This window comes from Astyanax mexicanus, chromosome 13, assembly GCF_023375975.1.
Source record: "Astyanax mexicanus isolate ESR-SI-001 chromosome 13, AstMex3_surface, whole genome shotgun sequence".
Classification (NCBI taxonomy): domain Eukaryota; kingdom Metazoa; phylum Chordata; class Actinopteri; order Characiformes; family Acestrorhamphidae; genus Astyanax; species Astyanax mexicanus.
The window spans coordinates 36,280,188-36,292,788 of record NC_064420.1 but is presented as its reverse complement, the minus strand read 5'-3'; the positions used below and the strand labels follow the sequence as shown (position 1 = coordinate 36,292,788).

The 12,601-nt window shown below is 38.3% G+C and overlaps 1 protein-coding gene across 4 annotated transcripts in view; it reads left to right on the top strand.

The window, feature by feature from the left end:
* The window catches only part of vps13d (vacuolar protein sorting 13 homolog D), a 70,722-nt gene that overhangs the window by 42,888 nt on the left and 15,233 nt on the right, over positions 1–12,601 (top strand). For all 4 annotated transcript variants that reach the window (XM_049486365.1, XM_049486366.1, XM_049486367.1 and 1 more), the window contains 7 exons: positions 1,245–1,346; positions 1,590–1,739; positions 1,849–1,998; positions 3,352–3,445; positions 3,541–3,689; positions 5,236–5,370; positions 5,562–5,729. In XM_049486365.1, coding sequence (XP_049342322.1) covers positions 1,245–1,346; positions 1,590–1,739; positions 1,849–1,998; positions 3,352–3,445; positions 3,541–3,689; positions 5,236–5,370; positions 5,562–5,729 — 948 coding nt within the window. The remainder of the gene's footprint in view (positions 1–1,244; positions 1,347–1,589; positions 1,740–1,848; positions 1,999–3,351; positions 3,446–3,540; positions 3,690–5,235; positions 5,371–5,561; positions 5,730–12,601) is intronic.

Below are 12,601 nucleotides of genomic sequence, written 5' to 3'. Positions count from 1 at the left end.
ACTTCATACCTAGTTTTTTTTTTTGCAATCTTTAAAGAGTTACTCGAGAATTGAATGTGAATGTAGGTGTATTTTTGCAGAGCTTAACACTGAGTGCGTGCCTCAGTAATTTTTTTGTACCGCTCTGCTCTGGGTTAAGATATTATTCATTTTTCATATGTGTTATTTTGCAGTGTTTTTATGTGTTTCACAATGTTTTAACAGATAAGTTAGCTCTCCTTGAGCATACTTTTACAGGTTTAGCATATTATTATTTGTTTGAGTGTTACAAAAAGGTACATGACAAAACTAAATAAATAAAGCAAAAATACATATAATTTAAAATGTACAGCTCTGGAAATTAAGATTATTTAAGAGACCACTTCAGTTTCTGATTCAGTTTTTCTGATTTTGCTATTTATAACTATATGTTTAAGTAAAATTGTCATTTTATTCTGTAAACTATGGACCACATTTCTCCCAAATTCCAAATAAAAATATTGTAATTTGGAGCATTTGTTTGCAGAAAATGAGAAATGGCTGAAATAACAAAAAAGATGCAAAGCTTTCAGACCTTAAATAATGCAAAGAAAACAAGTTCATATTTAAAGAATTTAGAAATCAATATTTGGTGGAATAACCCTGGTTTTATAATCACAGTAATCGTATTATTTTCCAGAGGTTTTCAATTTGGTTAAATTATAGAAACCAGTATGTATAGCTGTATATAAAAGATTTCTTTTCGCTTATATAACCTAATCTAAGGATACTGCTCTTCAGATAATGATTTAGCTATAAAGCTAAGTGACGTATTACTGCTACTTCAGAATCAGAACTCTTTAGCTTCAGGGTTAGCACAGTTTGGTAGGTTTCCTAGTTTAAAATTTTAAAATTATCAAACTATTTTGGACTCCAGCCCTCCAGTACTGTTGGTCACTGATGCTTTCCAACTCTGGTCCCAGAGGCCTACTGCCTTCACATTTTAGTGTGTTTTCTGTATTAAAACACCCATATGAACTAGATTCAAGGATTCAAGGAGATTTTATTTTATTCATTCGCATCACATGTGGTACATGAAGTGGAACAAAATTGTTAAAATAGCTCCTGGGTGTTGTTAATTGTTGTTAAGGTCAGATTATTAGACCAGTGCTCTCTCTACTACCTGAAAATGAAAATACTGGTAATGGTGAATGTGTACAATTTGTGCATTACACTGCATTAAAATGCATATTATACTGACTGGATCATTTTTCCTCCCCTTTCAGATTAGTGACTTTAATCAGCGCCGCATAAACAGAACTTCTCCCAGCACAGAGGAGGAACCTAGTAAGGAGGATCAGAAGAAGACTGTTGAAGAGGAACTTGAGGTTAATTTGCTTAAATTCTTGATCATTATACCTTGATACAGTAGATTAAATGGTTTATATAAAAAAGCAGTAATGGTAAAACGGTGAATTACCAACTCACGAACCTATAACTTTTTTTTTTTACAGGTCAAAATAAATAAGTAAATGAATGAATGAACGTACATGTCACATTCCACATCACTATAACGCTCTCTCTTTCTCTCTCTCTCTCTCTCTCTCTCTCTCTCTGTTTGGTGCATATAGTTGTTGGTGAACCTTGAGGATGGCGTGGGTCTTTCCCTGGTGAACAAAGTGCCTGAGGAGCTGGTTTTTGCCACACTGACAGGCATCAATGTGCACTTTACTCGCACTGCTGCTAGCAAGATGCTGGAGCTCAGCGTGCAGAACATTCAGGTGATTGCAGCAAAAATAGGCAATTTTGTTGTATTTTTTCCCAATTTGTTTTGTCCCTGGAGGTGAAAAGTAATAAGCGTTGTCTCTCTCCACTTTATCTCTTCTTCAGGTGGATAACCAACTCCTTGGCACCACTCAGCCTGTTATGCTGTGTGTGACTCCAGGCTCTAGTGAGAGCACTGTGGCAGACTCCGGACCTGCTTTGCAAATCAATGCTGTCAAAGTGCCCAGCAGTCTCATGCTCACAGAGCTCTTCAAAGTAAGACTTGATATCTTCTTTCGTTTTATTTAAGGGCGTTTTTAGAACTGTAGTTCATTTCTCTGGTCTGGATCAGTGGGTTGAGTTCGTTTTCTTGGAATGTTATTCCCGTTGGTTTGGTTTGTTTTCACACATGCTTAAACCTCACACACCAAATTTTACCCCAACACACCACGTGAGCACTATGTCTTTTATGATTAGTCTGAGCTGTCTAGTGCAAGAAGGTAAATATAGCATTATTTGGTCCAGTTAAAACGGACTCTGGTTTGTTTGGACCTTTAGTGCGGTTTGATTGAGCAGGTGTGAAAACAGTAATCGCACTCTGGTGCGGATCAAAACAGCCGGACCGAGACCACTTGGAGGAAGTGCGGTCCGGTCCCGAACGAACTCTGGAGCGGTGGTGAGAACGTAATCCGATCTCGATCCGACCCAGTTATTAAATATAGTGCATTTATTTGAGCTAAACTGCTAAAAAGGCGAGGTTAAACTGATATATTAGCCTGATAATGATAATTACCACAGCTACGAATAAACGATAAGGTGCACCACACTGTCAATAAATGTCTTTTTTCTGGTCTATTTTCATACTTAAGGTGTACTGGATTATAAGGCACACTTTAAGAGCCTCTATAAGGAACTTCTAATTCAGTAGGTCCCGTCGCTGGGTGTTGGTGGAGGTGGAAGCTAACTAAGTTAAGTAAAGCTAAGCTAACTAAACAAAACTGTTATAAAAAAAATACTTTCTTTTAAAGTCAAACGAGTGCTAGCCGGTGTTAGCAGCAGGCTACAGGCAGATTAATACTCACCTCTGAACGGGAAATAGTGGTTAGCGGCTAATGCTAATGCTACTCCAGCCCCGGTGCAGGAGACACTAAACTGAAACTGCTACTTATAACCTGACTGGTAAAATTCATACATAAGACACACTGGACTAAAAGGCGCACTGGTGGTTTTTGGGAAAATGAAAGGATTTTAAGTGGGTCTTATAGTGCAAAAAATACGTTATCTGGCTAATATATATCAGATTATTGCTGCATTTGACCAGCTGTTTAGTTCAAATAAAAAAGAGTAAAAAAAAGTACGGTTGGGTTGGGTTAAGACCAGATCATGTTCTCACCACAATCAAACCTGAGACCACCTATTCTCACTTATCTTGGAACACTTGTTTTATTCTGCACCCGAGTACAATTACAGTTTTCTGTTTTTACACCTGCTCAAACGAACTTCACCGAGAGTTCAAAAGAACCAGTCTGATTTTGTTTTAACCAGACCAAATACTGCTGCTGTAAAAACTAAATATCCTTTTATTTCATTATTTAATGTTTTAAATCAAATAATTGTTTTATTCACCAGCACCTGATGGTCACTGCCCGGCGCTTTACAGTCATCATTGAAGAGAAACTCCTGCTCAAGATACTGGCATTCTTCGGCTATGGACAAACAGAAGGTTGTATATAAAGCAGTACATATTGTCATATGTAAAGACGAGAACGCTTTTCCCTTTAAAGTGGTGTGTGACTGTGAAATGTTGCTGTGTTTCAGAGGTCGAGAAGTTGGATGAGAACCTGTATGAGAAGGCCAGTGAGGATGCAGGGCCTCCAAAACGATACTACTTTGAGAACCTTAAAATCAGCCTTCCCCAGGTCAAACTGAGTGTCTTCACATCTCACAAGCTGCCTCCAGACCTCATGGTAATGTAGACACATCACTGTGTGTCCTGTGCTTCTGTACTGATTTAAGAACATTTTGGTAATTTAAGTATTATGGTATTTGTTCTTCTCACATCGTGGAAAACAATAGCATTTCTCTTAACCAACCACTGATAATTTCTCATCAGTTTTACTCATTTCAGTCACACTACAGCTAGTGCGTCTTGGTGTCGAGAATATGTAATATATGTAATATATACAGCTCTGGGAAAAAAATAAGAGACCACTTAAAAATTGAGTTTCTTTAATTTTACTAAACTCAAAACCTCAAGATGGATGATCTTAAGCCATCAAACCAAGCTAAACTGCCTGCTTTTGCACCAGGAGTGTTATAAAGTTACCCAAAAGCAGTGTGTAAGACTGGTGGAGGAGAACATGCCAAGATGCATGAAAACTGTAATTAAAATTCAGGGTTATTCAACCAAATATCTTAAAACTTTATTAATATGAGCTTGTTTTCTTTGCATTATTTGAGGTCTGAAAGCTCTGCATGTTTTTTGTTATTTCAGCCATTTCTCATTTTCTGCAAATAAATGCTTTAAATGACAATATTTTTATTTAGAATTTGGGAGAAATGTTGTCCGTAGTTTATAGAATAAAACAACAATGTTCATTTTACTCAAACATAAACCTATAAATAGCAAAATCAAAGATACTGATTCAGCAACTGAAGTGGTCTCTCATTTTTTTTTCCAGAGCTTTACTGGTCATTAGAGATGCACCAAAAAGGCTGCTTATTGAGCACGTTTTTTTTTCTTTTTGAAGGTTTTCAGAGTTTTTCACTTTTTTTTATCATTATTGCGTAAACATTATAGCCTAAATACATTGTTGGCTTGCTTTTCAAAGAAAAACTATTAGAACTTTTTTTAACATCCCAACTAATTGTAATGTAATCTCATCATCCGTAGTATCATTATTTGGCATAAATTATTGGGACTATTCACTTATTTACCCAAAAGGATTTTTTGACCTTCAGTCGAATACATATTCTACTGTACATTCCTACTAGTAATATAATGCAGGGCCATGAATGAATGCATTTTTTGCCAAATTCCATTTTATTTGTTTGTTTTCAGAAAAGGTAAGTTGTGCTGTTTGATATGATGTGATATGAACACTAGCGCCAGGCTACATTGCCAGTCTGCCAGTCACTGTTTTTTTTTTTTTTTTTTTTTTTTTTTTTTTTTTACATTTTCTAATTCTGTGTATTTTGTGTTCATATCTGAATTCCACTTTTATTCTTCAATTCCGTGATTACACCTGTATTTTCTGCATTGCGGAAATTTTAAAGGCCCAATGAATGCAGTTTTAAAGCAGTGTTTTGAAATTCATAAAATGGTAGTGTAAGATGATAAAAATTAAGTTTCATTTTTATGTGCAATAGTTTTTTTTTTTTTTTTTTTTGACGTCTGATGTGGATCAATCTCCTTAGAACAGGCACAATTTGTGTTCTGCTGAGCTTCTGCTAATCTTTTTTGTGGTGAAAGTTTTTGTAGTTTAATTCCTATTTCCTCTGTGTTCCATACAGGCTCTAAAGGGAACTTTGGGAACACCTCTTATCAAATTTGAGGATGCCGTCATTAACATGTATCCCTTCACTCGAGTTCACCCCTACGAGACCCAGGAGATCATCATCAATGATATTCTCAAGCACTTCAGAGAGGTGCGAGTGCTTTGATACCTTCTGTTTCACTGTTTCACAGACATGAGTAGAAACTTTAAGTTCATCATTTTCCTTCAGATTCTCTGTGCAGGATTAGATGCTTTTCTAAAGCTGAATAACCCAAAGTTTGAGAAGAACTTCTCTACACAAGCAGCCTATATGCCGGTTCTGATGTGTTCTGTTGTTTTCAGGAGCTGCTCAGTCAGGCTGCTCAGATCTTGGGCTCAGTGGACTTCCTGGGCAACCCTATTGGCCTGCTGAATGATGTTACAGAGGGTGTATCAGAGCTCATCAAGTACGGCAATGTGGGAGGTCTCATCCGTAACGTAACGCATGGCGTCTCAAACTCGGCAGCAAAGGTAATTTCCGAAGATTTTTTTTTGTTTGGTCTGAAGGTGTGAAGGGTGCTGTGAACCACTGTCTGAACCAAAGATTCAAAATTTGGTGTGACCAAAAGAGATGGCTACGGTTCAGATCAATCAAACCATGGTTTTATTTGTTTGAAAGTGAACATATTTAATTTATTGTTTGGACTTTTGGACCAATTAAAGGAAATTGAGACAGGCTATTGGTATCCATTATACAATAGAGAAAAAGTGAAAGAAATGGTGTTGTGCCAAAATCTGACTCCCCTTTGTATGTACACTGTCATACAGCAATATGGGTGCAACAGGTTATCCTGATGATTCCTGTGTCAGCAATGACTATACACGTGTGGACATCACATTTTGGGTTGTTTAGACCACAACACAAAATATTGCTCTACAAGGGCCTGGTGTCCTGTTATGAGGCCATTATACAGTCACCTAGTGGTGGCAAAAAAACAATTAACACGTTATAGTTTCGATTTAAATTTAAATGAACAGTAAATACATTTAAATGTTTATTAATTGTTTTTTTTACTTTATGTGTTCCTGAAGAATCAGCATTTCAAATTAGGCATTTTGCTCAAAGGGGCTCAATTGTTGTTTCTACTTTTGTTTTGCACTCAGGCAAAAAATGCTGTTTTGCTCATCATTACTAATTGCTACTTTATTGTGTTCTATCGAAATATAAAACTCGTCGAAGTCCTCATATGTGGACATCATTTCTCCCAGAAACTACATATAATAATTCTTTGTTTTTACACTAATCAGGTGTTAATTAGCCCAAATAGCAAAGAGAAATAAAAAAATAGGTGGTTAACCCTTCTGTAAACCAAAAAATCTATAAACCATACATGTAGCTTCATATTATTATATAAAAGTGCTTAAAAAGCCTGTAAAAGGCCTTTGAATCAGGACATGAAGTGATGAAGTGGACAGTGTTCTCAGTACTCTTAGATTTCTGTGAACACTGAAATGATATGCATGAATAGAAGAATCTATTCAGTCATTTGATTGTTTCCACGAAAAACCCAGGAACAGCACAAAATGCCCAGGCGCATGCTTTGTTCCCCAGCTGAGCATCCTGACCTGATTCCTTTTCTAATATGCATTAAGGATGGTAATAACCTTGATTTTGTATTCAGTTCTATCATTAGATAACTTGGTCTGGAGCATCACATTAAATTAATATCAAAACGACCTGCAATAGTCTAAAGTGAGCATTTGAACCTTTTAAAATACAGCTCTGGAAAAAATGAAGAGACCACTTCAGTTTTTGAATCAGTTTCTCTGATTTTGCTCTTTATGGGTATATATTTGAATAAAATGAACATTGTAGGTTTATTCTATAAACTACAGACAACATTTCTCCCAGATTCCAAATTTAGAGCATTTATTAGCAGAAAATGAAAAATGGCTGAAATAACAAAAAAGATACAGAACAAGTTCATGTTCATAGTTCACGTTTTAAGAGTTCAGAAATCAATATTTGATGGAGTAACCCTGGTTTTTAATCACAGTTTTCATGCATCTTGGCATGTTCTCCTCCACCAGTCTTACACACCGCTTTTGAATAACTTCATGCCACTCCTGGTGCAAAGATTTAAGCAGCTCAGCTTGGTTTGATGGCTTGTGATCATCCATCTTCCTCTTGATTATATTCCAGAGGTTTTCTTTTAGTTTTTAGTGGTACCTAGTGTCACTTTTTAATGAAGAATATTCACAGGGTATTTCACAGCTGGGATTGAATATGAGTGTGGTACTTAAAAGTGTGTTTTTTTTTTTTTGTTCCCCCCGTCACAAAAAAGTACTTGAATTAACCATCACAAATGAAACACTATAGGTAGTCGTGGCAGTTTGTTATAGAGCGACACGTGATACAACTGTTACACACTACTTCTGTATTTTGTGTTGCTCATTAAATTCTATCAAGAATTTTCCATGCTGGTATAAATATTATAATTTGTTGTCTCTATCAACGTTTACCTTCCTTCTGAATAGAATTGCAAATAGACTCTTCCTCTTGGATGCAGCTACTACTTTTGCAACTATTTCCTGCATGAATTTATCACGCAGGCATGTTTTTTTCGTGGCTGCTGCATTTCCGCAACTGTACACAAACTAGGGCTGGACCCGAATATTCGGGTATTCGGATATTCGTTCGTTGAGTAGGTATTCGGTTTTTAATTTTGGTATTCGGATATTCGTTTTTTTTCTCCTTTCCAGAGTTCCACCTCACTCTAACCACTTCTGTTCTTGTGGGTCCCGTCAGAATATCTTGCGCGCGGGACAGAACTGAACTGTTATTGGCTGGAGCGGGAGTTTAATCCAGACGATGCGGGAGCAAGAAAACTGTAATAATTGTAAAAAAAAAAAAAAAACCTAAAGAAAACTCTCAACGAGCAGGATGGACCGACACACACACGCACACACCGATGGTGTTTGGACTGGGGTAAGGAACGGGACCACACTATTCAGCGCTGCTGTTTTAATAAATATATAAGTAAATTTGAAGCATTAAATGTAGTTTATTTAATTTATATTAGGAACGTGGGGCGGGAGCGGCAGAAATGTGTATGTGGCGGGCGGGCGCGGGATTAAAAGAAGCAATTTTTTTGCGGAGCGGTAACGAGACAGAAACGCGGGAGCGTGGAAGAGTGGGTTTAAAAATCAGTCTCGCGCAGACCTCTATTATACATGATAAAAAAAAAATGCAGGCTCTTCGAAACTGATTTATATAATAAAACGTAAGGGGTAATGTGGCAACAGTAGGGGCTAAATCGGTTACAAAAGCCTGGCCTACAAAAATGATGTCTGAACGAATTTCCTCTTATCTAATATAATTTAAAATGGTTTAAAAATATAAAATAATTTCTAAGCAAACGAAATATTTAATATTGAGCTTATAGCCCAAGTGCAAAAATACAAAATCAGTAATACGGCTATGCCCTGTACAATGCTTAAACCGAAATAGACCAAGTACAATAACGTCATTAACAATGACTTTCCTCTACTCTAATATAATTTAACATGGTTTAAAAATATAAAATAATTTCTAAACAAACGAAATATTTAATATTGAGCTTATAGCCCAAGTGCAAAAATACAAAATCAGTAATATGCCCTGCACAATCCTTTAACCGAAATAGACCAAGTACAGTTTACAATGACTGTCCTCTAATATAATTAACAATGTTTAAGAATATAAAATACTTCCTGAACAAACGTTTTTTTTTTTTTTTTTTTTTAAGCAAATAGCCTAAGTGTGAAAACACAAACAGCAATTTACTGGGCTGGCTTGCGCAGCGGAGAAACCGTGCAGCAGCAGCCTCCTAGCCTGCTTACGCAGCGGATAAGCCGCGTGTGGGGCAGAAGAAAATTCCGGGATGAAAACACAAAGAAATCTGGGCTAAAAACACAGAAAAAATATGGGGGATAAAAACACCAAAAATCCGGGGTGAATATGTCTCGTCGGTCAGAGCAAATTGAACATTTTTCAGTGGATTAAAGGGGCCGTGATTTGCTTTATTTATTTATTTTATTTATTTATTTTTTTAAAAACGAATATTCGAATATTCGCTTCGAATCAGTGCCGAATATCCGGAGCTCAAAAAACGCTATTCGGGCCAGCCCTAACACAAACCTACTTGCCTTTTTCATAACTAAAATGATAATATTAACATTACTGAGCTCAGACGCAGTACTTGGACTCCAGCAGCTGGACTCTTATTAGCTGGGCTCTGACAGGCCTCATTTGCTCATTGCCCTGACAGGCTTCATTTGCGCCCGGTGCTGGCGAGTGCGGCAGCAGATGGCCCGTACAGTAGCTGTGCGGACTGTGTGTGGTCAGACCTGAGTGCTGCCCCAGCCTTCACTTCTAGCCCTGCAGCCAGCTCCCAGCATGCCTGGCTGACGGGGCCACAGAGCCCCGGCCTTTCAGTGGCGGCCAGCTCCCTGTCATACAGCCCCTTTGTGTGTTTTTCCCCCTCCGTCCGCTCCTCCTCATTTACTGCTCTGGCTATGAGAGCACGCTGAGACAGCAGGCTCCATCACCAAATCCTGCTCCCGCTTCCAATGCAGATTCCTGCTGTAGCTCATCTGCACTCACTGCTGCCTTTTACTGCAGACCGTAATCATATATAGCTGATCAGTAATGTTTTGAGCTAATTTAGCCTTTTAATAATCTGAAATTAAAATGTATTGGGATAAAACGAATATGTTTTTGTTAGTTTCGAGAGGTTTTTTGATTTTGGCAGTTGTCTTAAAGAAAGAAAAAGGAAAAGCTTTTGACTTTTGACACTGGTTACAAGTACAGATTTTTCCTCTGCTGCTGGAAGAATTTCTAACAAACAAATATTATACCCCATACACACACCAAGAGTTTCCAGGAATATCTGTCTAGCAGGTCAAATAAAAAGCTTTGCCAAGACCATCCACCAACATCATAAAAATTCTGTAACGTTTTTAACATGAAGAATGTTCTAGGTCTTTAAAAGCTTTTGGTTTGGCTTTGCATCCCAAAGCTTCAAAGTCTTTATACCCTACCAGGGAATAGCCTTGTTCTACTGTTCTACTGATGATCTTTGTAAACTAAGCTGATGACCACCCAGAATTTACTTACAAACATTCTGGCAGTTGCGGCTTTGTATTTTGTGTTTCACAGCCAAGCAAAAACTTTAAGAAACACAAATATATTTGATACATTCATGCAAAAAATCTATTACATTACTATGTGGGAGACTGTGTGTTTGATTCCTGTATGTTTTGAACCAAAAATGTTTGGCTGAAGAATCGTTTTTGGCTGCATGTTTTTGGTTGCCAAAAATAGAAAGTTTGAATAGTTTACACCGAACAATGACTAATTTATTTCAGGACACATTGCAGTGGTTCTTCTAGGATTGCTTCCAAGACCCAACACATAGAAAAAATGCCTTTGAGTTGAAAACAGACAGGAGAGCTCTGTATAGCCACAGGGCTGTGTGAGGACTGAGCTCACACAGTGATTTAGGTCTGTCATCAACTCTGCAAGTAATCCATCTTAAAGAAACTGTTAGCGAGCATCACATCTAAATCTCTCCAGCCCAGCTGAGACTGACTGCAAAAAAAAAATGTTTATGGCCTTTAACCAAACTGTTAAATTTTGTAAATATTTTTTTGTTGCACAAAAAATAAATAAAAAAAATAGAAGAATTGGTGCATCACTTTTCCTAACACTGTATTGGCCCATCTCTGTAATACTAGTAAACTTTTAAGCCATTTTGGATTAGAGTGTTAGGTAAATGGCAAACAAATAAGCTTAAAAACTGATATGGGAAAGCAGTTTTATTTAATAGTATTAACAACAGAATAGGGAAAATATGCGATTTCAGTGATTTTGAGCATGTTTTCGTCGTCAGCTAGTTTGAATATTTCTAGAAATGCTGATTTTCTTGGACGAAGGCGGGAAGGTGTGGGTGGGAATACAAGGGTTGGCGGCCAATCACAGCTGCTTCTGTTGGCGTTGTTACATTTCTGGGCAGGTGCCTGTTGGGCTTACATCTAACCTACATGGCGTAGGTTAGATGTAAAAGTAAATCTAGTGAAAGTCAGTTCTGAAGACAGAAATAATCTTGTAAATGAGGTCAGTGTTTAGTTGCCAGAGGGTTTAATCTGACAGAAATATGTCATTTACTCATATACGAGAAAAGCACTTCAGAATGGTCATAAAGCTTTTACTTGGATGGATTCCACTTTGGTTAGCCAAGAACAGAAAACTGAGGCTACAGTGGGCCCAGGTTCATAAAGATTAACATAGCCTGGTCTAATAATTATTACATTATTTCTGCTAAGAAACATAAATGTTAGGGTCAGAATTTGATGTCAGCAGCATGAATCCATGGACCATTGACCCAACCTAGATCTCCCAATGCACACCACTCCAGAGAAGCAGGGCAGTAAGAACTTACCCAGTAATACTCAGTAATAATCCTCAAATCTCTGAACTTCCTGAGCTTTCCTGTGTTACTGCATCTCTACAGCTGCTGTATGGTGAGCTTGTGTTAATCTGTGCACATATCATGTTTCCCCTGCTTGCTTTAAGGCATGCTTAATCGTGGCTGAACTGGAGCTTTGTTGTCTCCGGAGCAGCTTCACCATCTTTACCTCATATAGAGTCCTTCCTCTTTGATTGCTGCACCCTGAACTAGTTTATGACAGTCACACTATGGCTGTATTCCCCCTGAACCCAGCCACACACACACACACCACACACACACACGCATACGTACACACACATGCAGTGAGGGGCCCTGCTCTCAGACTGGAGGAACTGATGGTTTGACCAGGGAGATGGGGGGGCCATAAACTTGAAAGCATTCTCCTCTTCCTCTCCCATCCCCTCCAGTCTCCGATCTGGTAAGTGTATTGGTTTAGTTTCACAGCACAGTTAAAAAAAAAGAAAAAAAAAAGACACGGTGGAGGAGGAGGAGGAGGTGGAGAGAATTGGAGCTGGCCTTCAGATGAACTCACCAGGGACTTTGCTTGGAGAGGTCATCCCAAGTTCATGCCTGGCTCCTGCCGGAGCTCTGCAGAATGCGCCTGTGTTTACCCAGTGCTCAGGCTCCAGTAGGGCGCTCGCTCGGCCTGTAACACAAACCCAATTCCAGGAGGCACCTGCTGGGGATTGGTGGGGGGGGGGGGCTCTGGGCAAAGTCAGATCAACTGTGCCGAGAGGGTAGAAAGCCACCCCGCTAGACAAATTACTGCCTGATATATTTGACAGCTGGATGAGGCGCTGTGAAAAATCAGCGTCCCCATAACTCAACAGTGGAGCGGATACAGCGATGAGAAATGCACCGCTGCTTCAGAGCGTGAAGTCTTGTAAATAA